Source organism: Rattus rattus, chromosome 5 (assembly GCF_011064425.1).
Source record: "Rattus rattus isolate New Zealand chromosome 5, Rrattus_CSIRO_v1, whole genome shotgun sequence".
Classification (NCBI taxonomy): Eukaryota; Metazoa; Chordata; class Mammalia; order Rodentia; family Muridae; genus Rattus; species Rattus rattus.
In genome coordinates, this window is record NC_046158.1 from 110,736,213 (window position 1) to 110,760,698 (window position 24,486).

General features: G+C 43.6%; 1 protein-coding gene across 1 annotated transcript in view; it reads left to right on the forward strand.

The window, feature by feature from the left end:
- Nucleotides 1-23,083, forward strand: part of Atrn (attractin) — a 124,781-nt gene extending 101,698 nt beyond the window's left edge. The window contains exons 25-29 of the mRNA XM_032904225.1: nucleotides 6,490-6,551; nucleotides 11,075-11,153; nucleotides 13,531-13,638; nucleotides 15,824-15,938; nucleotides 18,561-23,083. Coding sequence (XP_032760116.1) covers nucleotides 6,490-6,551; nucleotides 11,075-11,153; nucleotides 13,531-13,638; nucleotides 15,824-15,938; nucleotides 18,561-18,685 — 489 coding nt within the window. The 3' untranslated portion in view covers nucleotides 18,686-23,083. The remainder of the gene's footprint in view (nucleotides 1-6,489; nucleotides 6,552-11,074; nucleotides 11,154-13,530; nucleotides 13,639-15,823; nucleotides 15,939-18,560) is intronic.
- Nucleotides 23,084-24,486: the final 1,403 nt, after the last annotated feature.

A 24,486-nucleotide genomic window follows, 5' to 3' on the forward strand; every position in this document is an offset into this window, starting at 1 on the left:
TACAGAGTAGAAGAGAGAATGAGGATGCAGACACCAGCACCTCTTCCTGGTACCAACTTGTGCCTTGGTTACTTTTCTGTTGCCATGACAAAACATCATAACCAAGGAGGCTGGTAAACGAAAGCATTTATTAGGGCTCATAGTTTCAAAGGTTTACAGTCCGTAACCATCATGGCAGGCATATTTGCTGCTGCAGAATAGCTGAGAGCTCCGGTCTTTATCCACAAACAGGAGGCAGAGAGAAAGTTAACTAGGAATAGAATGGGTTTTGCAGACCTCAAAGCCCACTCCCAGTGGCACACCTCCTTCCCAAACATTTCCACCAATTGGGAATTAAGTATTCTAATCTATGAGCCTCTAGGTGCCCATTCTTATTTAAACCACTACAATTTATAAGCTAATACCACGCATGATCAGGAAAATGGTATGGGAATTCTGAAAAGTAGTTCAAGAGAGTGGGAGGAACAAAGTGAATAGATGTTGGCATATGTGTCAGGAGTAAAGTGTTCGTGGGCATTGCCTGGCTTGGCACTTCTGTCCAGAGCTGAGGCACACACTCTTTGTGTCAACACAAACCACTATTAAAGCAGGTGTAGTTACTGGAAATCAGTGCAGGGGTGTGGTTTCAACACAAAGTAGTGAAAAAGAAAACAGGGTACTCACATCAGTCATTGTACAATTGCTTATAATTCCAGCCTCAGGATTCCTCTGGCCTCTGCTCATACCACTCCCCCCGCACACATATAATTAAACATAATGAAAATAAAAATTTTAATGTTATAAAAGTGAAAACAAAGGTTCACTGTTTGCCAGGAAAACTTTAAAATATACACCACTCGTGCACATAGACTCTTCCCTCCTGAGCAACTGAGGCCTGTGGGAAGACTCAGTCCTCCTCTGGCTTCCAACCTTACAGTGTTCAAACCTCTGCAAGATCAGCGTGGTTGTACTGAGACCCTGGATGCTGATAAGGCTCTGGGCCTGAAGTGAAAGGTCAACACTTCTGAGATCTCCAGAGCCTTGGGAAGATTCTGGAATATATGGGTGTTGGTTCAGGAAGGCTCTCAGCCTTGGTGAAGCTGCCCCAGGAGCTGTAGGGTTATCTGCAGAAAGTCAGCCAGGTGCACTTACCCTGGACTCTTCTGCCATTCACAGACATGGCCCTGAGGCTTCGTGGCTTTGCCTCACTGTGCAGCTAGCTCCTGTTTTACATGATTCTATAATGGTCTTGGTAAAGAAGGTGGTAAAGGCAAGCTAGAGGTCCTTCTTTTCCCTCTTCAGAGCTTGATTGGCCTTTCCTAGACATACACTGTCTATTCAGTTTTGAGTACTTACTTTGTGTATAGCATAGTAGATGCAAAGTGCATCTGTGGTCATTGATAAAGGTGCCTTATTTTTATAGTAATATTTATTCCATGCTTGTTAAGAAATTAATTCACAGCGTGTTTTCATAGAGACTTTCTCTATAGAGATATATAGAGATCCGGACATGGGAACAAACTACTAACCCAACTCTTCAGACACTGGCTGCTTCTCTTAGAGCCCTAGGCTCTCACCCTTCGGAGAATAGCCGTCCTCACTCATAGCTGACAAGCTTAGTAATCACAGAGGTTCCAGCTTCCTCCACAAACCCACAAAGCCAATATCCCACATTCCCAGGAACTTTCAATAAGCCATCCACTCTAATATGCCATCTCTTGTCTCAGGCATAGGCCCTGGTTTCTGGGTTGTTTCAAAGTACTGCCTTTTCTCTGCCATGCCCTTTCCACTCTTTGCCTACCCTCCAGAGATTCATTTCCAAATGAAGGGGTTTTTGGTTTTGTGGGTGTTTTGCTTGTTTTTCAGTGCAGTTCCTTAACTGCTGTAGACATCGTACAGGGGAAAGAGCAGGCAAAGGGATTGTTTCCAGATCTCTAACTTCTGAGGCCTATGGACAGCAGCATCAAAACCTCCCCAGGGGAGCTTTCGGAGCAGGAGTTAGGCCTAGATATGACTGAGAGGGGGGTGGGGGGAGCATGAGCCATTCCCAGCGTCTTACAAATGAGGGGAAGGGCAGCTGTGTTGGGCCCTGAAAGATAAGGAAGACCAGGCTTCAGGAAGGCAGACCACTCTGCTGACTGTCTAGGATTGAGGACAGTAACACAACTACTTACACATACTTTGAATGAAGGGCAGGCTTAGTGCTCCAGAATTGCAGATCCATTATCCATTTCCCAAATCCAGGCTAGCCAAGTTTCTCAGCATTTATCTGCCTCACCCCAGAGGGTTTCCAGGACAAATATTTCTTAATCAAACATTTGATGGAAGGGAGTTGGAGTCAGGTTGAAGAAATGCAGGAGCGTAGATTTTAGATTTCTGGGAATATGTATAGATAGCTACCTTCTACCTTTGGGTAGAAAATGAGATTGTAAGTTTGCCTTTTTAGACTTTTTTTACAGATATGTTTGTGTATGTGTACACAGGAGGTTTGTGTGCCCATGTGCACACATGTGGAGGTCACTTTAGGTCTTCTTCAGGAATCATCCACCATATTTTTAAGACAGTCTCTCTCCAGGCCTTGGGGCTCACAGTGTTGGCTAGATTGGATGATCAGCACACCGCAGGGATCTATCCCCCCGCCCTATGTCCCTAGCATTGGGGTTACTCACCATGCTCACTCAGGTCTCTGTGTGGGTCCTGGGGATCACAGTTAGGTCCTCATACAGCACAGCAAGCACTTTGTAGACAACGGTCTCTCCTGCATGTGCAAGTTTTATCAGTAAATTAAAATGAGATTTTCTTCTATTAAAATTATATTTTAGAAACTGGATATAATAATGCATCAGGGCAAAGGGAGGGAGGAAAATGAAGAGAGGATAGGAGGGGGTGGGGGAGAAGGGAAAGAGTAAATCAGAAGGTCAAGGTTGTTTAAGGCCAGCCTGGGCTACAGAAAACCCTATCAAGTAAGTTCTCAGTATAGAAAGTTCTCATTACCTTCACTATCGGAAAAGCCCCTAAATTCAAAACATTTTAAAAAACTAATTAGTTTTATAAGTGTATATGATGTATATATATTTTGATCACAGTTTTCTCCTATTACCTTTTGTTCCCTTCCCCTCTGACGAATCCCATCCTCCCAACCAAGCCCCTTCTGCATTTGTTTGTTGTTTTAATGACCCACTGAGTTCACTGGACTCACCTCCATAAGTGTGGCTAGAAGAGCTATTCATCAGAATATGGGCAACTTACCCCTAGTGACACTGACGAGGAAAGGGTCTCCCTCTTACCCAGTAACCACTAATGGCCAGGAGCTTCTCTGAGGGGTAGGTACCTCGTGAGCCCCTTGTCCAAAATGCCTTCAAAACTGTGCCAAGTGTTTTTAACTTTTTTTATTATACCTGTGTATTCCATGTGAGGAGAGAAGCTCGAGAGTACCATAGCATGCATGTGGAGGTCAAAGAACAACTGTGTAAAGTCAGTTCCCACTTCCCACCTTCACATGGGTTCTGGGATTGAACTCAGGTCAGTGATCTGGAGAGGCGCTTTGCCCTCTGACATGCATCACTCACTATGCCCCGCCTAAAATCTGACCTTTGCGAGATTGAGTGTGTGTTATCTGACACCGTCCAAGTAAGGATGACCTACTTTATGTCTGAAACCAAATTTATGGGGTAAAATTTGGTGGTTGTATCAGTTACTTTCTTTTTGCTGTGAGAAAGCATTATGACCAAGACAGCTTATAGTTTATTTGAGCTTATGGTTCCAGAGAGGTAAGAGCCTGTCCTGACAAGGGAGGCATGGCAGCAAGTGGCAGGCATGGCTGCAGGCACAGGAAGCAGAAAGAGCAAACTAGAAACACTTGAGACCTTTAATATGAAAGCCCACTCCCCTAATGATGTCCTTCCCCTACAAGGCCACAAGTCCTAACCCTCCCCACACAGCACCACCAGCTGGGGAAACAAGTGTTCAGATACCTGGGACTGCAGGGTTATCTCATTCAGACCCACAGTGGGAGAGCACTTGTCTGCATAGTGTGTGTAGGGTTCAATTCTCAGCCAAGAAAAGAGAGCACGAGGAAAGAAAAGAAGACAGGAGAGAGTAGGAAAAGAGAAGGAGAAGAGGAAATGGAAGGGAAGGGGGAGACACGAAAGCAGGGAAGGAAAAGGGAGGAAAAAGGAAAGATTAGCCAGCCTGGTTTTTAAAAGCACCCCTCTCATTCTCACAAGTTCTCTATTTGAGCATTTAGCTCAAGACTGATAGATATTTCTAGTTGGGTGATCAGTATATTCATAAACATGATGACTTTTGCTTTCCTTCTAGCTTTGTGATTATGGAATCTTTAAATGATCAGCTTCCACAAAAGAGTCTCTGTTATCACACCCAGTTACCCTTTGTGATTACACATAGGACATTAACTGGTATGGTTCTGTTTTGTCAAAAAACAGGCCATGGTTGAACTGTCCACATTGAGAAAGAAGCCCTGAGAAGCATTACAAGACACCAGCAAGCCAGGACTGATGGATTCTCAGAAAGGGTCATGAGTTCCACAGACTTTGGTACCAGTGCTAGTAAAAGTACTAGTAATTTCATAGGATTCTTTAAAATGTAAACACTATGGAAAAGCTAACCTTTTTATTTATTTCGTTTTATCTTATGAGTGTTGTGACTGTATGTATACATATGTATCACATGCATACAACAGGCTCAAAAGACAGCATTGGATCCTAGAACTGGGGTTACAGATGGTTGTGAGCTGTCATGTGGATGCTCAAAATTGAACCTAGGTCATCAACAAGAGCAGTCAGTGCTCTTAACCTCTGAGCCATCCCTCCAGCCCCAGAAAAGCTACTCTTAAAAGTCAAGTCTAAGCCATGGTGGTGGTGACATGCATCTTTAGTTGCAGCTCTTGGAAGGCAGAAACAGGTGGATTGCTATTTGTTCAAGGCCAACGTACTCCAATAGTGAGAAAAACAAAACAGAACCCAAAATCTGTTACTTTGCACTTCAGAGAATAAGTGATAGAGAAAAGACACAGACATTTTAGAATCTATACCTTAAAATATCTTATGGTTTATGTGATACTGTTGGGACCATATTTACTTATGGAATGCAAAAAAATTAGATGGGGGAGAGCAGTAAGTCTCCTTCTATCTTGATGTGAGTCAGCCATAAAAGAGTAAGAGGCCGGGTGTGTCACAGTGGTAGAGCACCTGCTTAGCGTGTGTGGGATCGAACAATCCTCAGCACCACAGACGAAGGTGGGGCAGAGATATTTAAGAAAATAAGATGCTAATCATTGACTTTCTTGATTTTTAAAAAATACGTTATTTTATATTTATTGTATATGCATATATATGCATATAGACATTATTTCTATGTTTATATTTTATATGTATATTTTTATGTGTGTGCTGAAGGGATGGGGGAATTGGATTACAGGTCTCTACCATGGTTTCCGTTTTCCTTGCTGAGCCAGGCCCTTTGCTGACTCAGCTTCCTAACTGTTATCATAACTACCGTCTTTAGTGAAACAGTTATCGTGTTCTTAGGAATTGTTACATTCGACTATGTACCGCTCCCTAATCTGAAAATCTGAAACTAATACTCAGAAAGTTTCACGTTTGCCAGGCAAGCATGATAATATGAGCCTATAATTTTAGCACTGGGAGGGTGAGGCAGAATTGTGAGCTCAAGGGCACCCTAAACTTTAGAGATCCTGTCTCAAATAAAATGAAATTATATAGATATTAAATTGTCAGAATAGGGGTGTTCAGCTGCTGAATAAGTCTAAGCAAATATCCCAAAGAACTCTGAAATGTGAAACATACTAGTTCCGAGCCCTGTGTTTTGTTTTGTTTTAAGATAGGATCTCATTGTGTAACCATGGCTTGCCTGGAGCTCGCCATATGTGTGTGTGTGTGCGCGCGCACGTGCGCGTGCATGCATAAGGAGTAGGGAGGGAGGGACAGAGGGAGGGAGGGAGGGAGGGAGAGAGAGAGAAAGAGAGAGAGAATGAATGAATGAATGAATGGATATGAATATGAATATGCCTGGGAATCCTAAGCATTTTAGAGGCAGGATCTCAGTTTGTACTGTTATCTTCCCAATGAGGGCTCTGGTCTAATGAGGCAGGTGACATCAGGCCAGGAATAGGTATTAGGGATTGGTGATGATAGTCAATTCTGAGACACACAGAATACATTACCACAGAATGGTAGTTACATTACCAGTGCAAACAGTGGTTTAGAAAGCATTGTGCCATAGTTAAATTTGCAGTGTTTTTCTTCTCCACAAAGTAACATTACCTCTTCCAGTCCTTAGGTTAAATATATTAGGAACTTTTATATTCTTGGTGTTTACTATAAACTTATTTTATAGTAAAGGTAGTACCATAAAAATGATATCCTATGGGTTGTCAGGTCATAGTCTGTGGCTGAGACCATTTTGTAAGAAGCAGCGTAGGCTGAGTCGCTGGCTTCGTAGTCCATATTTTCTGTGTTTTTGCTGCAGATTGCCTTCTCCCAGCACAGCAATTTTATGGACCTGGTGCAGTTCTTCGTGACTTTCTTCAGGTAATTTCTCTCACGCTAACTGCATTTGTTCCTTTGAAACAGCCCCTTAACCACAGCTTTGTATAACCCTGCAGAGCTGCTCGTCACTCACAGTGATGTAGATTTCGTCTGATGTAATATAAACACGCGGTTTGTATGACTCGGCTCTTTGCATGGGGGGAGGTTTGGACTAAGCAGCATTAGTCATGGACAACTACTGCTGTGAGCTACGTACGTGCTCTGTCTTAATCAAGAGAACTGTGATTACCCATGGGAAAGGTGAGTTTTACTCTTAAACTCCTGTGGTTCTCCTTTGCTTTTATAGTTTTTTATTAGTAGTTTATTTTTCTGAGAATACTATGCAGAAATGATTAAAAAGGACAAATCAGTTGTTGTAGTGCTTGTAAGAGAAACAGCAAGAGACAACCTCACTTCCCTCTGTCCTCCCCAGATAAAAACGTTTCTTGTGTCATTTCTTTACATTCACACCAGTTCTTGGTTCACCAACTCAGTTTTCTTTTCTTTTCTTTTTTTAAGATAGGGCCTCTCCTTACGGTAGTCATGGCTGTCCCGGGGTTCTCAGTAGAAGAGGCTGGCCTTAAAATCACATCCTCCTGCCTCTGCCTCTTGAGTACTGGAAGTGGGTGTAATGCCACCAAGCCACAGCTCAGTGTTTTGTTTTTTGGTGTAATATATACTGCCTTACTCCACCACACACACCAGGTACACACACAATTCCTTTTCATTCATTCAGTGTGTGTGTATATATATATATATATATATATATATATATATATATATCACAGTGCTTTGGCCACCTAAAAACTCCTGAATTGACCTATGATTCTACTTGCTCACGTTTTAGAAGGGTTACTCTTCGATTATCCTAAATGTAATTTTTCCCTTTGCATTTACTGTTTAATTTTTCCCTTTAAGTCTACCCAGATTTATATCTGTAATCTGACAAACAAAAAGATCTCTCATGATGGTTGTCTCTTAGCTTTAGTCTCATGGACCTCATTCCTCCCCAGTGTTCTATCCTCTGTCCTTAAGTGTACTAGTCTCTAAGGCCTGCTCTGTAATTGTCATTGTTGTAGTCACTTTTCTATGCTGTGACGAAGCACCCTGACAAAGGCAGTGTAGAAAACATTTAATTTGGGGATCAGAGTTGCAGGCTGGAATCCATGGCCATCATGGCACAGGCAGACAGGCAGGCCTGGCATCAAAGAAGTAGCTGAGCTTACGTCTGGTCCACAGGGTAAGGCTGAGAAAGCTGACTAGGAACAGCCTAAAAGTCCACTCCTAGTGACACGCCTCCTTATCCTTCCAAACAGTGCCACCAACTAGGGACCTCACATTCAAATATGTGAGCCTCTAGGGCCCATTCTCATCTGTCACGGTGATTTTAGGGAATTTTTTGATCCTCTTGTCTTACAATTCCCATGCCATGGTCTTTTGTGTATTTCTTCCTTTTGCTCGAACTTTTTCTCGGGTATTTCAGGGGAAAGACATAGATAACTTGTGTGTGTGCTTCTACAACTAAAAATATCTTTGTTTTTAGCCTCACAAATTTTTGGTTTATTTTTGTTTGTTTGCTTGTTTTTTTGTGTTTGTTTGTTTGTTTGTTTGTGACAAGATCTCTCTTTGTAGTCCTAGGTGGCCTCAAACTCAGAGATTCATCTGCCTCTGCCTCCCGAATGCTGGGACAAAGGCTGCCCCCCCACACCTAGTGCACCCTCACAATTTTTGAAGTGTGCATTTGTATATTGTGTAGTGTGTGTAATGGTGTGTGTGGTGATACACACATGTGCAGAGACCAGAGGAGTCAGTGTTCTGGTCTGTCTCTGGCCTATTGTTTTGAGACAGGGCCTCTTGTTGTTTGACACTGCACATACCAGGTCAGACAGCCCACGAGCTTCTGGGGATTCTCTCCTACTCCACCTGCCAATGTGTGCTACTGCATCTGGCCTTAAGCAGGTTCTGGGAATCTGAGGTCAGGTCCTTACACCTAGATGGCAACGCTTTGTCTACTGAGTCATCTGATGAGCATCCACAAGATCAAAGGCTAGCACCAACAGCCAAGGATGTCCTCAGATCTCCAAACAGATGTACCCACACTTACACAAACACCCAACATAAAACTGTTCACACACACACACACACACACACACACACACACACACACACACAAAGGTACAAAAAACACTTTTTGAAAGAAGTAGAGAATGCTAAATATGGTATTACCTGTATATTATCCAATCCACTCTGGAAGCTGAGACAGGAGGATTTCAAGTTTGAAGCCAGCTTGACCACATAATTATACCATGCCTCAAAAATGTATAGAGAATACAAATGAATATGAATGACACTAGAGTCATATCACAGTTACTTTTCTGTTGCTGTGACAACAAAGGCAATTTATAGTAGAGGCTATTGGGGCATATAGTTTCAGAGAATGAGTCAAGGACAATTATGGTATGGTGCTGCAGTAGTAGCTGAGGACTTAAATCTGGTCCACAAGCATTAGGTAGAAGGAGGACTAACTGGAAATGGCATGAGATTTTGAAACCTCAAACCTTACTCCTAGTGGCATCACACACCACCTAATCCTTCCCAAACAATTCCACCAACTGGGAACAAGATATTTAGCATAAGAGCCTATGGGGGTCATTCTCATTCAAACCACAAGGAATTATTAGAGCCCAAGAAAGGAAGAAGGGATAGAAAGGAAATGATTAATGGGAACTGGGGTGAAATTTGATACAAAGAGAAGTCTTCAATGTACTGTATAGCATGGTAGGATAACTGTGGTTGAGGACAGTTAGCTAAGTGATTGGTAGAGAGGATTTTTAATATTTCCAAGCCAAGAAATGTTGCAGGCCTGAAATAGTGTACATTCCAGTTATCCTGGTCTGATGATTACAACTCGTACACTTGTACCAACCACATAAATGTGTACAATTGTGTCAGTCTTAAATATATATTAAAGAAAAATGCAGAATGAGTTAAAAATGCCTATTTTACAGTTAATCACAGTTATGTGCCAGTTTTCCTTTGCTGTGACAAAATACCTTAGGAAGCAGTTTACAAGGCAAGAGATTTCCTCCAGCTCATTAATTTCAGAGATTTTACAGTCTAGAGTCATTTAGTTCTATCATATTGGGCCCACAGCTAGACCAAGTACCATGATGAGGAGCATGTGGTAAAGAAAAGTATTTACCTCAGAGGGTTCAGGAGGAACAGAGGCAAAACATATATTTCAATCCCATACATCCAGTGGCTTGCTTCATCCAAACAGATTATGCCACCATCCAATAGCCACAAAATACAAATCAACCAGTTGATTGAATTCCATTGATAAGAATGCCCCTGATTCTACTCATATCCTGAACTCAACCTGTGAGCTCTGCTGCACTGGGGACCAAGCCTCTATTGTATAAACCTCAGGAGCATATTTTATAACAGAGCTGGGTCTCTCAAGAGTTGTTTGGTAGACGTAGTCTTTTAACCAGATGTGAGTCTTTGCCTCTGGAATCACAGTAGCTTTTCCCATTCAACACCTAGTTTACAGAAGAAAGAAAACTCAATTTTTTTATACAATCATTAGACAACTAGAAGCTTTCCCTCCTAGTATTAAGAAAACTGTTGGCTTAAATTTGATCATTTTATTTTACTAATAAGTGCATGTATTGCTGGTCATGGTAGCACATCCCAGTACTCAGGAATAAGAGATCATAAGTTCCAAGCTAGCTGGAACAGCAAGATACAATCTTTTTTAAAAATAATACACACACACACAGTTATTATTAATTACTTTTCAGTACAACCAAATAATTGGCTTGTCTTAAAGGAGGAAGGATCTATTTTGGCTTACAGCTGCAGAGGATCCAGCCTCATGATTGCCTCATTCTCACTGAGGCAGCAGGGACATGACTGTTCAGCTCTCTTGCTTCTTTGTATTCAGTTTGGGACCCCAGCCCATAGCATGGTGGTGCCCACACTTAGGGTAGATTTTCGGTATTCAATATCCAGTGCAGAAACTCTCTCAAACACATGCCCAGATGTTTACCTCATACGTGATTCCAGATCCTGTCAAATTGACAATCAGTATTTACCACCATGTATGTATATATAATTACAGAAAATATACTAATCACTATACGTAAATTTCTTCCACTTACCACTTATGATTATTTACTGAGATTTTTCTCATTCTGAGTTTATCAATAAAACTTACCACATTGATTAAATTACTTGTTTATTACCTGTTACCATTTATGTTAGAATTGCTTTTCTTATTTGGGGTAAGCTGTGGTTGGCTACTCTGGGGGGCTTATTGAGAAGGCAGGGATGGGAGCACTTTCTAGGAAGTCAGGAAGCTTGCTTAGCTCAGCTAGCCAGTGTTTCTCACACTGCACTTCCTGTGAGCCTGTCTATCACATGCAGCATCAGGAGCTGGAGTTAGGACGTGGAGGATTGTTCCCTGGGGTCAGGCGTGGAGTCAGGCAGGGCGAGCTGACTAACAAGGTGGTTTTCCCTTGCAGCTGTTTCCTCTCTCTGCTTCTGGTGGCGGCAGTGGTCTGGAAGATCAAGCAGAGCTGTTGGGCATCCAGGAGGAGAGAGGTAAGCCCAAGTAGACAAACTGAAACTCCACATAAACCTCGTTTCTTTCCTTCTTTCTAGGCAGATCCCTCTACCTGTTCATGGTGACTAATCATAGAGAAGCAGGCTGTTCCACCTGCTGTGTGGCTCTACTCTGTGCCATCAGTAGATTTCAGTTATTCCTGCATAAAGTGTCTTGCATGAGTGCCACTGCTTGATTCAACAGTCTTCCTAAGAGCCTTTCATAAAAATATGAGTGTAGGGACCTGTTCAGCGCAGTGACAGAGTACTTGCCTGGCATAAACCGAGTCCCTGGGTTCTATTCTCAGCATCCTCTATCAGCAGCACAACACTAGGGACAAAGCTTCTAACCTGTGGATTTTAGGCAGCAGGTGGGAGAGGGGAGGTCCAATAAAAACAAAACCTATAGCTATAGCCTGTGTCACTCATTAGATTGAGCACTGGAGTTGGTACTAGTAGGCATGTTACCTAGAGCTGAGCACGCTACATCCCAGGCACTGGTCCAGGTGGTTTTACTTAGACCAGCGACTTTAATCCTCACCTCAGCCCTATGATACATAAGTATTGCCACTGGGCTCAGGGAAGCCACATAACTAGATATGAGATACAGAACTGAGCTGTAACTAGGGCCTCTGTCTTCACAGCCCAGGTTCCTAAATACAGGTTTTCCACAAACAATTTGTTCTAGTCTGTACACTTAACAATCTCATGATCTGCTGCCTGAATAAGCCAGACAACTCACCCTAGACTGTACCCTCCAAAGAAGAGCAAGGATGCAGTTTTGTTACTGTTGGGAAGAAAACAAAATTATTTTCATATGAGTTATTGAGATAGAATAATAGAGATTTGTCTGAATACAAAATGACACTTAAGTATATAAAAGTATATAAGTGGATAATACAGAAAGTAACAATAAACTGGAAAATATTTACAATATCATGAGAGAGAAAATTAGAAGATGAACCCCCTCTCAAGAAAAGAATTTTTAAATATACTTAGACTGTGTTCAGTCAGCTAATAAACTAATTCTTTACCCTTTGTTTGCAGTTTCCCTGTAGTGTTACTGACCGTTGTAAATGTACGAGGTCAGTCATAACTTGTTCCCAGTGAAGATGCTGTTTTTAGTTCATGCTGCATCCTGGGTCCTGATGGAAGTTCTTACCCACCTTATCTCCTGTCCTCTTGCAGAGGTTCTAGAACAGTGCTGCAGTGGGACAGCAGCTGTCTCCCTGTGACCCTGCACCTAGAGATAACAGAACCCAGATGAGGTTTGCTGAGTAAATGGAAAGTCTTTCCAGGATCAGTAGAGAGATGTGCTGATACCGAGTAGGTCATCGAGTCCTTCAGTGATGCTTGGAAGCTGCAATAGAATGTGTAACAGCAACTCACATAACACAGGAAACTTTCCACATTTACAGACATTATCAGGGAGAAGTCTGCATGTAGCAAATCAGTGGAGGTATTCGGATATGAGGTATACACAATCCCTCCTGCCACAGGAGGTACCTAACCCCTAAGATCCAGCAGTAGGAATCTATTCCTGGGTTTTAAGAAAATTTTTGACATAAAATTTCCCTTCTAGAACAGAGTGATGATTTTTGTAGCTTTAGGATCCTGCCTCCTAGAAGGTGGTTTGAAGCAAGGCCAGTTTGTCTTTCCCAGCATAACCTCAGAAGACCTCTCATATTGATGATACAGGAATGAATGTCCACATTCCATATTTGACCCAACATGAAAACATTGCAAGCCATGTGTAGTTGGGTAACGTAGGAGTAAAAGAAGTTCAAATTCATCCAGTGAGTTCAAGGCCAGCCTGGGTGTCTTATAAACAAACACACAAATCACATTTAAAGAAGACATTGAATCCTTGGTAGTTTGAACATCTATCCTAAGGTATCCACCCCACCCCCCAAATCCAGAGCCCTTCGCATTCATTCACGTTCTTAGTCACACCCGCCCCCTTCTCAGGGAAGAGTAGTCTCACATCCTATCAGCCATCTTTTTTATTGTTGTTGCTCTGGGAGCATTTGGTTCAGGTTTTAACACAAAGTAAGCTAGAGTGACTTAAGTAACAGAAATATAAAAAGGTAAGTCTCTGCCCTTTTATATATTCAACTATCAGCATGGCATTATGTCCTCCACTATTTTAACTTTTATCTCTTACTGGTAAGGACTTTTTATAAAAATATAATAGTGTTACCACATCTAACAGGACTCGCTCCCTTGTGCTCTAGCATGGCAGTGTTCTCAGCTTTGGCACTGCAGCTGATCACTTTGAATCAGGGAAAATGAGGAATGTCTAATACCTGGTAACATTAGAATTCCCTAATAAAGTCTCAGCAGTAAGCATATTAACACATACTATGTTATTCATTAGCAACTTCTTCGGGAGATGCAACAGATGGCCAGCCGCCCCTTTGCTTCTGTAAACGTTGCCTTGGAAACAGATGAAGAACCTCCTGATCTCATTGGGGGAAGTATAAAGGTGAGAAGTGGCTCAAAAATCCTTCAGAACTCAGGCCTGAGTCTGTCAGACTAGAGACAGTGAGCGCTCTGAGTGCCACTCCTGTCTTTTCTGTCAGTCAGCAGAAACAACCACGACTGTAAGGTGCTCTGTGGCTTTACTTTTCCAGTTCCATGGCTGTCATCAATCAGCCATGTTCAGATTTTAACATGCAAATTATGCTTGTTATTCTTAAAGTGTTCTGTGGCATAATACCTTAAAGTTTTTATTTGAAAACATCTAAACTGGGTTAGGTGTGGTGGAGCACATCTTTAATCTCAGCACTTAGAAGGCAGAGGCAGGCAGATCTCCCTGAGTTCCAGAACAGCCAAGGTATATAATGAGACCCGTATTTTAGGAAAAAGAAAAAGGGGGGAAAGAGCAGTTAAATTTAACCATTATTAGACCCAACACACACACACACACACACACTTTTTGTTCAGAGCCCCAGTACTCAATTAAAAGCCAGGCAGGCATGGTAGCAGTACTTGGGGAGTCAGAAACAGGATTCCCAGAGTAAGCAGACTGACGAGGCTGACTGGAATTGGGGAGTTTCAGGTTCAGCAAGAGGCCCTGCCTCAGTAAGTAAAGCAAAGAACAGCTGAGGGATACTTCCATGTGTACATGTATACATGGGCATGCATACACACACATGCACTTGCAAACATACATGCATGCACACACAACGATGTGTCACCGTGTTCAAAAGCTGGAATCTCTGTGTACCTTGTTAGACTATAAAATGATGATGTAGCCACTAGAAAATGATATGGCCACTACTAGTAGCACATGCCTGTAATCTCAGTACTTGGAGTGCAGATTCAGGAGGATCTCCGTAAATTCCAGACCAGCCTGGGCTACTGGACAAGATTTTGTCTCAAGAAAACTAAAGCAAGACAAAAATGTGCTATGGAGGTTTTCTAATGCCAGTGTTATTGACAGCACATTCATAACTGACAGGGAGTAAAAGCAATCAAGGACTGTCAGTAGGTGGGAGACAAGCAAAGGAGCATGTTGTTACAGAAATGGTTTATCCTTTTAAAGTCTAATGTATGCTACAGCGTAGACAAATCTTGAGAAGTTGTGTTAAGTGAAAGATGTTATAGCATTCCACTTACACAGAGCATCTAGAAAAATCAAGTCTACTGAGGCAAAATAAAATAGTAACTGCGGGAGGCTTAAAAGAGAAGACCAAGGGGTAGGGAGACGGAGGGAGGGACAGAAAGAGGGAGGAAAGGGGGATGGTGTTTGACTCTCGGTGATAAAGCCAGGAATATGACAAAGAATGTCTTCACAGTGCTAGTGAGTATCCTAAATGATGTTTAAGACCAGCAGGAGCCAGACTTGATAGCTCATGGCACCAACAGGCTACGGCAGGAGGGCTACAGATTCAAGGCCCTTCTTGGCTATAGAGCGAGAAGTGGGATTTATCTGAGCTGTCTTTCTAAGTCATAATCTCTCACTGGGGGAAGTCAGGGCAGGAACTTGAGGCAGAAACCATGGAGGATACTGTGTGCTGGCTTCCTCCCAGGCTCCTCCTTAGCTTTGTTTTCTCATTCTTTTTATTTAATGTAGACGAGTGTTTTACCTGCTTCTGTGTCTGTGTACCACATGTATGCCTGGTACCCACAGAGGCCAGAGGCAATACTGGATGCCTGGAGTTGGAGTTACAGATGGTTGTAGGCTGCCCTGTGAATGCTGGGAACTAAGCTCATGTCCTCTACATGAGCAAGGATTCTTAACGATTGAGCCATCTCTCCAGCCTATAAAGTTCTCTTTTAAAAATAAAGTCTGCAATAGAAAACGAATATATTTTCTGGAGCTGAAGCATTCAATAAGCAGATGAAGGACACATTTGGCGAGCTATCTACCTTTCACAAGCTCCTAAACCTACAGAATTAGGACCTGGTGGGTGGAAGATGAATGTAGAACGGGTGGCTCTCTCTAATATCTGGGTCTGTTTGTGCCGAGTATGAAGAACTATCCAACAGGTCACCAGACAAACACTGCCAACACTGACGCCAAGAGAGAGCCACTGACATGGGCCTTTCCCTGGCACTCATGCAGCTCTCTGGAGCAGTGGCTGTGGAAACCTCCTGTTGACCTTGTAAGTACCTGACTCTGAAGTGTGTGGCTAAGTTAAGGCACTTCTGCTTTCTTCTTCCAGACTGTTCCTAAGCCCATTGCCCTGGAGCCCTGCTTTGGTAACAAAGCTGCTGTCCTCTCTGTGTTTGTGAGGCTCCCTCGAGGACTGGGAGGAATCCCTCCTCCTGGTCAGTCAGGTGAGTAGACAGGAGGTAGTGACATATATTGGTCTGTGAAGGACTAAGTCCTAGACATTCCTCTGGTAGAGAACCTGGGTATGGGGGCAGTGCATGGTGGGACTGCCTCTGGCAGAGCTTTGGTGATACAATTCCATCATCCCCAAACTGTTCTGGGCATTGGCATTCCTGTCTCAGGAGGTCCTGTGGTGGCAGGCCAGGACCTCCTCACAGTGCACAGCCTCCTCAGCCATTCACGCTCCTGGTCCCCTTGATTCTATGCATCCCTGCTTTTTTTTAACCCCTTGTTCTTATCCCAAATTTAGGCTTTTTTCCTCCTTGATAAGCCCCTAGTCATCTCCATGCCTCTGACTTCCAGCTGTGTCCCAAAGCTTGAATTGCCCAAGTACCTAGTTCTAGCCATGCTCCACATCTTGGTTAAGGTCTTGCTATGCAGCCTAAGCTGGACTAGTGCTCATTATAGGCCTAGCAGTGGTGATGCATGCCTTTAGTCCTAGCACTGGGCAGGCAGAGGCAGGAGGATCTCTGAGTTTGAGGCCAGCCTAGTCCACAGAGTAAATTCCAGGACAGCCAGAGGTACACAGAGAAACCTTGTCTCAAAAAACCAAATAGCAACAACAACAAACCTCACTACATAGCCCAAGCTGCCTTCAAACTCATAGTTATCCTCCTGCCTCAGCCTCCAGAGTGCTGGGATTACAGGTGTGACCCTTCATGCCCAGCTTGTTTTAAATAGGCATAAAGAAATCTTATGAAAACATAAAGGATATTTTTAAAATTATAATTCTACTGAGTTAATGCAGACCAATTTTCATTTCATCAAAATAATGATACAGCCTTTGGATGTAGGGGGAGCCTGTACTGTTTTCAAACTACATTTGTAGCCAAGGATGACTTTGAACTTCTGGTCATCCGGCCTCCTCCTCAGTGCTGAGATTGCATCACTGCTCCTGGTTTATGTGGCCCAGAGGCTCAGACCCAGGGCCTCATGTATGCTGGGCAAACACTCTACCAACCAGCCTACCCACAGCTCCTAGATGTACACCTTATTACAAACATTTATTCTAAACATATTTTTTTTCTAAAATGCATCTGTACAGGAAACAGGTACCAGTGGCGATTTAGGGCAGGAATAGGAAGAGATTATTTTTACTATATACTTTTTTAAATGACTTATTTGCTTTTATTTTATGTGCATTGGTCATCTGCCTGCATGTATGTTTCTGTGACGGGATCAGATCCCCTGGAACTGGAGTTACAGAGAGTTGTAAGCCACTGTACCATGTCAGTGCTGAGAAGTGAACCCAGGTCCTCTGGAAGAATAGCCAGTGCTTGTAACTGCTGAACCATCTCTCCAGCCCTTACTATATACTGTTTTTTATAGTTTTTTTTTTCTTTTTGGGTATTGCTGAGGATCAAATCTATATTTATTTTTTCATAACAGTCATTATTTTGTATCATAATTGTATTTTTATAACTTACTACATATTTACCAGTGTTCTTTATACTTATACTTTTTCATCAAACATGTAAGTCATAATTTATATAAACCTTGTCCTTTTTTTTTCTTTTTTCTTTTTTTTTTTTTCGGAGTTGGGGATCGAACCCAGGGCCTTGCGCTTGCTAGGCAAGCACTCTACCACTGAGCTAAATCCCCAACCCCGAAACCTTGTCTTAAGACTGGAGGCAGAGAAGGAAGATTGCCTCATACTGAGGTCTAGACTCACCCAGGCTATATAATGGGACCCTGCTGCAGAGAAAAGGTCTTCCTTTAAACACAAAGGCAGGCTGAAAGGCAGGTTAGGAAGTACCTTGATTCTGAAGCTGTGCACAGGAATGCCTCGCCTCACGCGGTGTTCTGCTTAGGACTGTGCTCAGTCAGTGGTCCGAGGGACTCAGTGTTGTCTCTACCCAAATAACCTGACTTAGTAGGAAAGTATCCTTTATCCGTGTCCAGCCCTTTTTTATGCATGATGAGTCCATTGTCTTCATCTTACTTGACATCCCCAGACATTGAGTCCCTGAGTTAGTCTTACTGTGGACAGAGCAACTCTGACCTGACACGCTGGCCAGCATCTCCTGCTTCATAAGGGCACAGAGATGGAACAAGTCTTACATAGAGATATAAGAGCCTTTCCTTCCTCACCCTTTACCTAATGCTTCTACCCTCGGAAAATCCTCATGAAGCCCTACTCCCTTCTTGAGACCCACCCCACAACAGTGTTATCCATGCCAATTTTCCTGTACTTTTTGAGGAAGTACACACACAAAGCTTTAGTAGCTTGCCCCAGGCCAGTAACCTGGGATGGAGCACACCTAACTGTGAAGGAGTGATACCTTCCTTGCTCCTTCTGTAAACCAGCACAAGGCCCACACCCAGAGCATGGCCGCCCTCAGGCAGAGCACACTGCTTTGGTGATCTGCTGTGGAGCAGAGAGAAATGAGTAGTTAGGTGTGCATAAATGAGCTGAAGCCACCGCCCTGGTGGGAGGGGCGGGACATGGAAGGACTCCCATGAATACCTTTATCTTTCACTAGGGAAATGTAAAAAGAAATGTGAAATCATTTTATAAAAAAGTAAGCTGCTTCATGACACGTGTCCCCTCTGTGGGTTCTTCCAAGGTCTTGCTGTGGCCAGTGCCCTGGTGGACATTTCTCAGCAGATGCCAATAGTGTACAAGGAGAAGTCAGGAGCTGTAAGAAACCGGAAGCAGCAGCCCCCTGCACAGCCAGGAACCTGCATTTGATACTGGGGCAGGAACTCTCCCTCACAGAGGGGCATGTGGTCCACTAAGCTGTCTACAGGGGAGGCTGCAGGCAGGAAGCTGGTGTGGGGCAGAAGACTGGAAACCCTTGAAGCATCCAACTCACGTGCATGATCATACAAGCTGTTTTGATGGTTCATCCCTTCTGTGTCCAGCATCTAACCTTTTACTTCTGTGTAGGAAATAATTTAATTACAAATCCAGGAGTGATCTGCTCTACTCATGGGTGGAGGAGACCAGTGTAGACCCAGTGAGAGCTAAAAGTGATGCAGAGGTCCCTGTGGAAACTCAACTACAAAAGTGATGACCTCCGTCAGCAGCTCTCCGGCATGTCCTCTCGATTGATCCTCAGATGAATTGTTCTCATCTGAAGCTTGCTGTCTTTTTACAAGATGTGCTTTTACTCTCTTCCAGGAAGTAGCTTTTTTTCAGCTGAGAATTAATAATGATCTTTCTCTTTGGAAGTCATATCAAAGTATAATTGATGGGGGCCTTGTTTTGTTTTGTTTTGGAGACAGGGTCTCACTGTGTGGTCCTAGCTGGCCTGGAACTCACCATGTAGATCAGGCTGGACTGAACTCTTAAAAGTCGACCTGCCTCTGCCTCATAAATGCTGGGATAGAAAGCGTGTACCACCAGGCCCAGCAAAGAGGGCTATTCTAAATGTCACGGTCAATGGAGTTAGAATATAGACAAATGCAGTTGATAATTCCCTATAGAAACTTGATCGATTTAATTTTAATCCATTCTTTCCTTCTCTTTTTCTCACTCTGTCTTACACACATACACACGTGCACACACACACACTAAGTGCCTAGACTTTAATTAGATCTAGCAATTGGAATGTTAGAAAGCCTGAGTTTTTACATGATTGCATTCCTACATCCTTGTAAGCTTTAAGTAACCACCATTGCAGTTGGTTCCTTTGTTAAAGTCTAATTTGCAGCCAAGAAAGAATAATTCTCATCCCAAGAAACACTTAATAGGGACTACTAGCAATAGGAACTAAATGACCCTCCTGCCCCAGCCTAGTGTCACTTTAGGCCTGATGTTTGGCAACCCTCTGGGCTCCTTCTGCCAAGGCACCACAGAGTGCACTTGCTCATGTCATGTGCCTCTCTGAGCAGACGCCTGGGACACCTGGCTCTGTCTTCCTACAGCTGCTCGCACTGACCTGTGGGAACCTGTGGGTCATCCCCAGGCTGGATGGAGTACACACTAGAAGAGGGATAGTGCCTGGCATTGGGGCAGCATCTGCTCAGCACACGGAAAGGGGCCTGGTTCCCTCTCCCCTGGTAGGAGTTGGTCCAGCCTCCTCCCCGACCCAGCTGGAGGCTGAGAGGAGGTGGTGAATGCTAATGAGGATGAAAAGACATGGGGTGAAAGGAAGGGACAAGACCCACTTCCAAAGAAGATTACCATGTTAAGAGGGGTGAGCATCCTCTGCTCTGCCCAGGACCCTGCCTGGACACTGCATTCCCATTTATGGTGCTCAGTATTCTGGCATTATGCAGCAGCCTCACACCTTTCCTCTCCTGCTTCATACCCTGCAGTTCTCCTATTATCTGACTAGAACAGCCCTCTAGGCAACAGTGATCAATTTATGAGTTTGGAGAAGCTAATAATCAGAAGGACAAAAGCTGTAGCATTTCACCTTTAATACAGTGCTAAAGAGGGAGCCTTTCTCTGAGCCCCGCACTAACCTCATTCCACACAAGACTTCTGCAGTGACGTCTCCACGCTGAACCCTAAGTCACTGATGCACAACACCGCTGTAAGACTCACCTCTCAAAACACGACTTTTTCATCACTATTAAGGAGCAGAAAGTTCTAGAAATGATCCCAACCTCGTCCCCTGTGCAGCTAGGATCTCCCCACATCCCTAACAAAGCCGAGCACATAAGTGTCTGTGGTCTAGTGTTTCATCTCCATAGCAACCCAAGGGACTCTTGGCCAGAAGAAAGAGAGAGGAAAGCCTCACTAGGGGTTGTCCTTATGGAAGGAAATCCCCCCTCTGCTTTGCTTTAAGGACCAAATTTCTTTGGCCAAAGAAGTTGTTTCCGTGTTAGTCCCATACCTTGAAATAATACGTACCATGGCTCCCACCTACCTGCTTATGTCCCCCCATCACCTTTAGGGATATTGTTTATTCTTTAAAAAGAAGCAGATGGCATTTGTTTCTGCTCCTGTAATGGAGAAACAGCCAGCTTCACCTGCATCCCCTTTACAGCCAGCAGCTCCCTTCAGACTTAAAGCAGAGGGGATGGCAGAGAAGAGCTCAGCACAGAGCCAGTGACCCAGTGATTCTGTCACGAGAGAACATGTATATAAAGTAGTCATGAAGACACTGACCTTGCACTTGTACATAACTATACTGTAGTGTCCAGAATGTTCAGACATTCAGGGTGTACATAAACAGAAAAGTATCATAATGTATTTTTATTAAACAGTAACATCTTGAGTTTCACCTAATCTGTTTCTGTGCCATAGACTGGGTATCCGAGCTCTGGGAGGTCATCTTCCCAGACCCCAGTCCGTTGATAAGGCATTGTACACCATGCTGGTGTGTTCGGTAGCCTCGTGCCCATTAGGTAACTAAACAATGATTCAGCTCTTAGAATACCAGGAAGAGAGCAAGCCTGGTGACACACAGCTGTGATCCAAGCATTCAGAAGACAGAGGCAGGAAGAAAAAATTCAAAGATGGGGCTGGAGAGATGCCTCAGTGGTTAAGGGCACTGGCTGCTCTTGGACAGGACACTGGTTCAGTTCCCAGCACTCACATGGTGGCTCACAACCTTCTGTGACTACAACCCCAGGTAACCCAACACCCTCTTCTGTCCTCCTCGGGTGCCTGTGGTACATGGTGCACAGCACGAACAGGCAAAACACCCAATACACACAAAAATGAGGAATTCAAAAATAGCCTGGGCTACATAGCAAGACCCTGTCTCAGAACAGACAAACCCATGAAGAGCCAGGCAGCGTGTCTATTTCCATGACCGTACACGGCAAACTCAGGAAGCAAGAGTGTTCATCACTGCTGTAACGTCAATGCTCCTTGTGATTTCGGCATCTCTGTGGGGTGAGGTGTTGTATCACTCTAAAGTCAAAGACTGTGTCACCTGTGAACGTCAGACTTTGCAAAGGGGCTCTCTAGGCTGCATTGTTGTGGCTTTGTCTAAAATTTTAATGACATTTCTGAGAACCATGTTCTTTTCATAATAAAAACTGGGGATGGGAGGGCTCATTTGTTGATAAATAGCACTATTTTCCCACACCTCAGCCTCCTGTCCCCGTCCTGGTCTTCCCTACACAGTCTGGAGAGGGCTCTGAAAGGTCCAAATCGGTGTGGCACAAAAGCAACCCATTGCCTCCTGAGCTAACCTGGAAGACGACTGTCAGCAAAAGGAAATACCAGAATATCTAGAAGGCTAGAAGCGTAAGATGGGATCTCATTAGGGAACTGGATGAACAAGAGCAGAGAGCCTCTGGTGGGTAACGCTGCAGCCTGCCAGCGCCCGCCCTCTCTCAACACAGCAGAGTGTGCATGGTAAGGAAGTGAATCACCTCCTTGGGGGATGGTGCTGTTTTTATGAAAACCTTTGATCCTTGGTGTCCTTTAATTGATCTGTTCAACAAATAATTACTAAACACTTGTAAGCTAAGCTAACATTAGGGCAGTGACTGAGGTGAAAACCCAGCTCTTTAGACAGCTGTCATCCTAGGAAAGCTTCCTAGAAGCAGAACCAAGAAGCCAGAGGTTCTTCCTAGGATGAGCTTTGGCTTCCTAAGGAAATCTGAAATGTTGACCCTGGTCACAACCTCCCAGCACAGCTTTGGAATGAGACATCAGCATGGCCTCCTCTGGCTGAGCAGAGCCTCTGGAGCTGCACACCCTGCCTGCAGGGAGCCCTCAAGGTGCCCTCCAGAGTGCAGAGAGAAACTGGCACCTTCTTTCCTAAAGGCAATAACAGAAGCTGCTCTCAGAACTTGACTCTGTGCACAAAACACTAGTGAAGCCTGCTGAACTAATTCTGCCTCTGGAAATCTTTTCTGGTTATTTACAGTTTGTTGTTTTGTTTTGATCCAAGCTTAGTTTGTTAATATGTGTAACTTGGCATCTGTTGCACTTGTGTAAATATGGAGTAAGTATTGTAAACTATTTAATTGCTGGGATTGGTGGTGTTATACATACATTTAGGACTGCAATTTTTGGTATTTTTTGTATTGTAAAATAACAGCTAATTTAATCAGAAACAAAAGAATTAATGGGGGGGTCTGCATTTTAAATGCAAATGTGAAGCACTTGTATATAAACAGAAGTAAATACTATAATACAAAATTCCTTCTGAAATAAAAGTAGATCTGGTAAAATGTGTTCTGAATGTTTAATGCTAATTCTGTTTTCTATTTACATTTTAGTCCTTATATTAGCAGTGAGGAGACAGACAACAGCAGTGTGTTAGACCCTTGGCAGCCTGAGGAATCCCCTAGAGTAGGGACTGCAACTCGAGACTCTTGGCTTTGGCACTGAAAAGAATTTCAGTTTATGAAGCAGACTTTAGACATGCTAAAGATATTTTAATAATACACTTAAGTAAGCAGAGGGGTGCTGGGCATGGTGGCAATGTAGGCCAGCCTGGTCTACACAGTCAAAACCTTTACTTCCTCAACTCCAATTAAGCAGACGGATTGGAAGAGAATAAGACTGCAGATAAGATCATGCGGACTTCTCAAAGGAAAATGCAGAAAGACCAAATGTGGGGACAGAGACCTTAAGAGCTTCCCAGCTTATTGGAGTTGTTTGGGTTGGTTTGGTTTGGGTTGGGTTGGTTTTGGTTGTTACTGTTGTTTAGTTGGTTGGGTAGTTTTGTTTTACAACACTCATACAGGATGTTGGTGAGGTTTGAGGTTATAACTTCAAAGGGTTGTTAAGAACCACATGTTGAGATTACCAGGCAGTTCCTGAGAGGCACCTGTTGAGACTGCAATTGATAAGATCCCCAGGACCCAGGAACCCATTCAGACCTTAAGCCTGGTTCGTTGTTACTTTAATATAAATGTATGTATGCGAGGCATAGTAACTCAGTTGGCAGCTTCGACAGCAAATAGACAGAAATATAAGCAATGCCTGTGCCTTCAAAGGTCCCAACAAGCAACCAAGGCATGATTCCAACAAAGTTCATAGAAAACCAGGATTCTGTGTTTTCAGCAGGTGAAAGTTTAGTCAGATTCCAGGATAAGATTCCTTTCCCTGCCAATGTCCCCATGACTTCTCTGTCTTTACATCTCGCTGCATTCTCACCTTGATTATAGTCACCTCAAGGTGTAGTGGCTAGACTTCCTCCAGGCTTCACCCTGTTACATGATGCTAGACTGAGGCAGAGGATTGCTGCAAGCTCAAGGTTAGCCTAGGCTACATGGTGAGACCCTTGTCTCAATAAAACCTAGCAGAGGCAGTGCTGGGTGCTCACCCGGTTCTTGTGGTTGAACTATTCCACATTACCCAGGCTCTGAAAATTAGGCTGGGTCCATACTGGGCCACCATTGATGAAATGTTCGAAAAGTGATAACACCAAACTTTTGCACAGATGTTTTCATTTTGGGCCTTCCCTGGAGTTCACAGGTTAAAGTGTTAGAAGGAACATGAGTCCCTGGGCCACCACGCACACAAAAACTACTTGATCAAGAAGACTAAGGGTTTCTGTTGCTAAAATTCCTTCCCAGACAGAAATGTAAGCAATGCCTGTCCCTTCAAAGGTTCCAACAAGAAACCAAGGT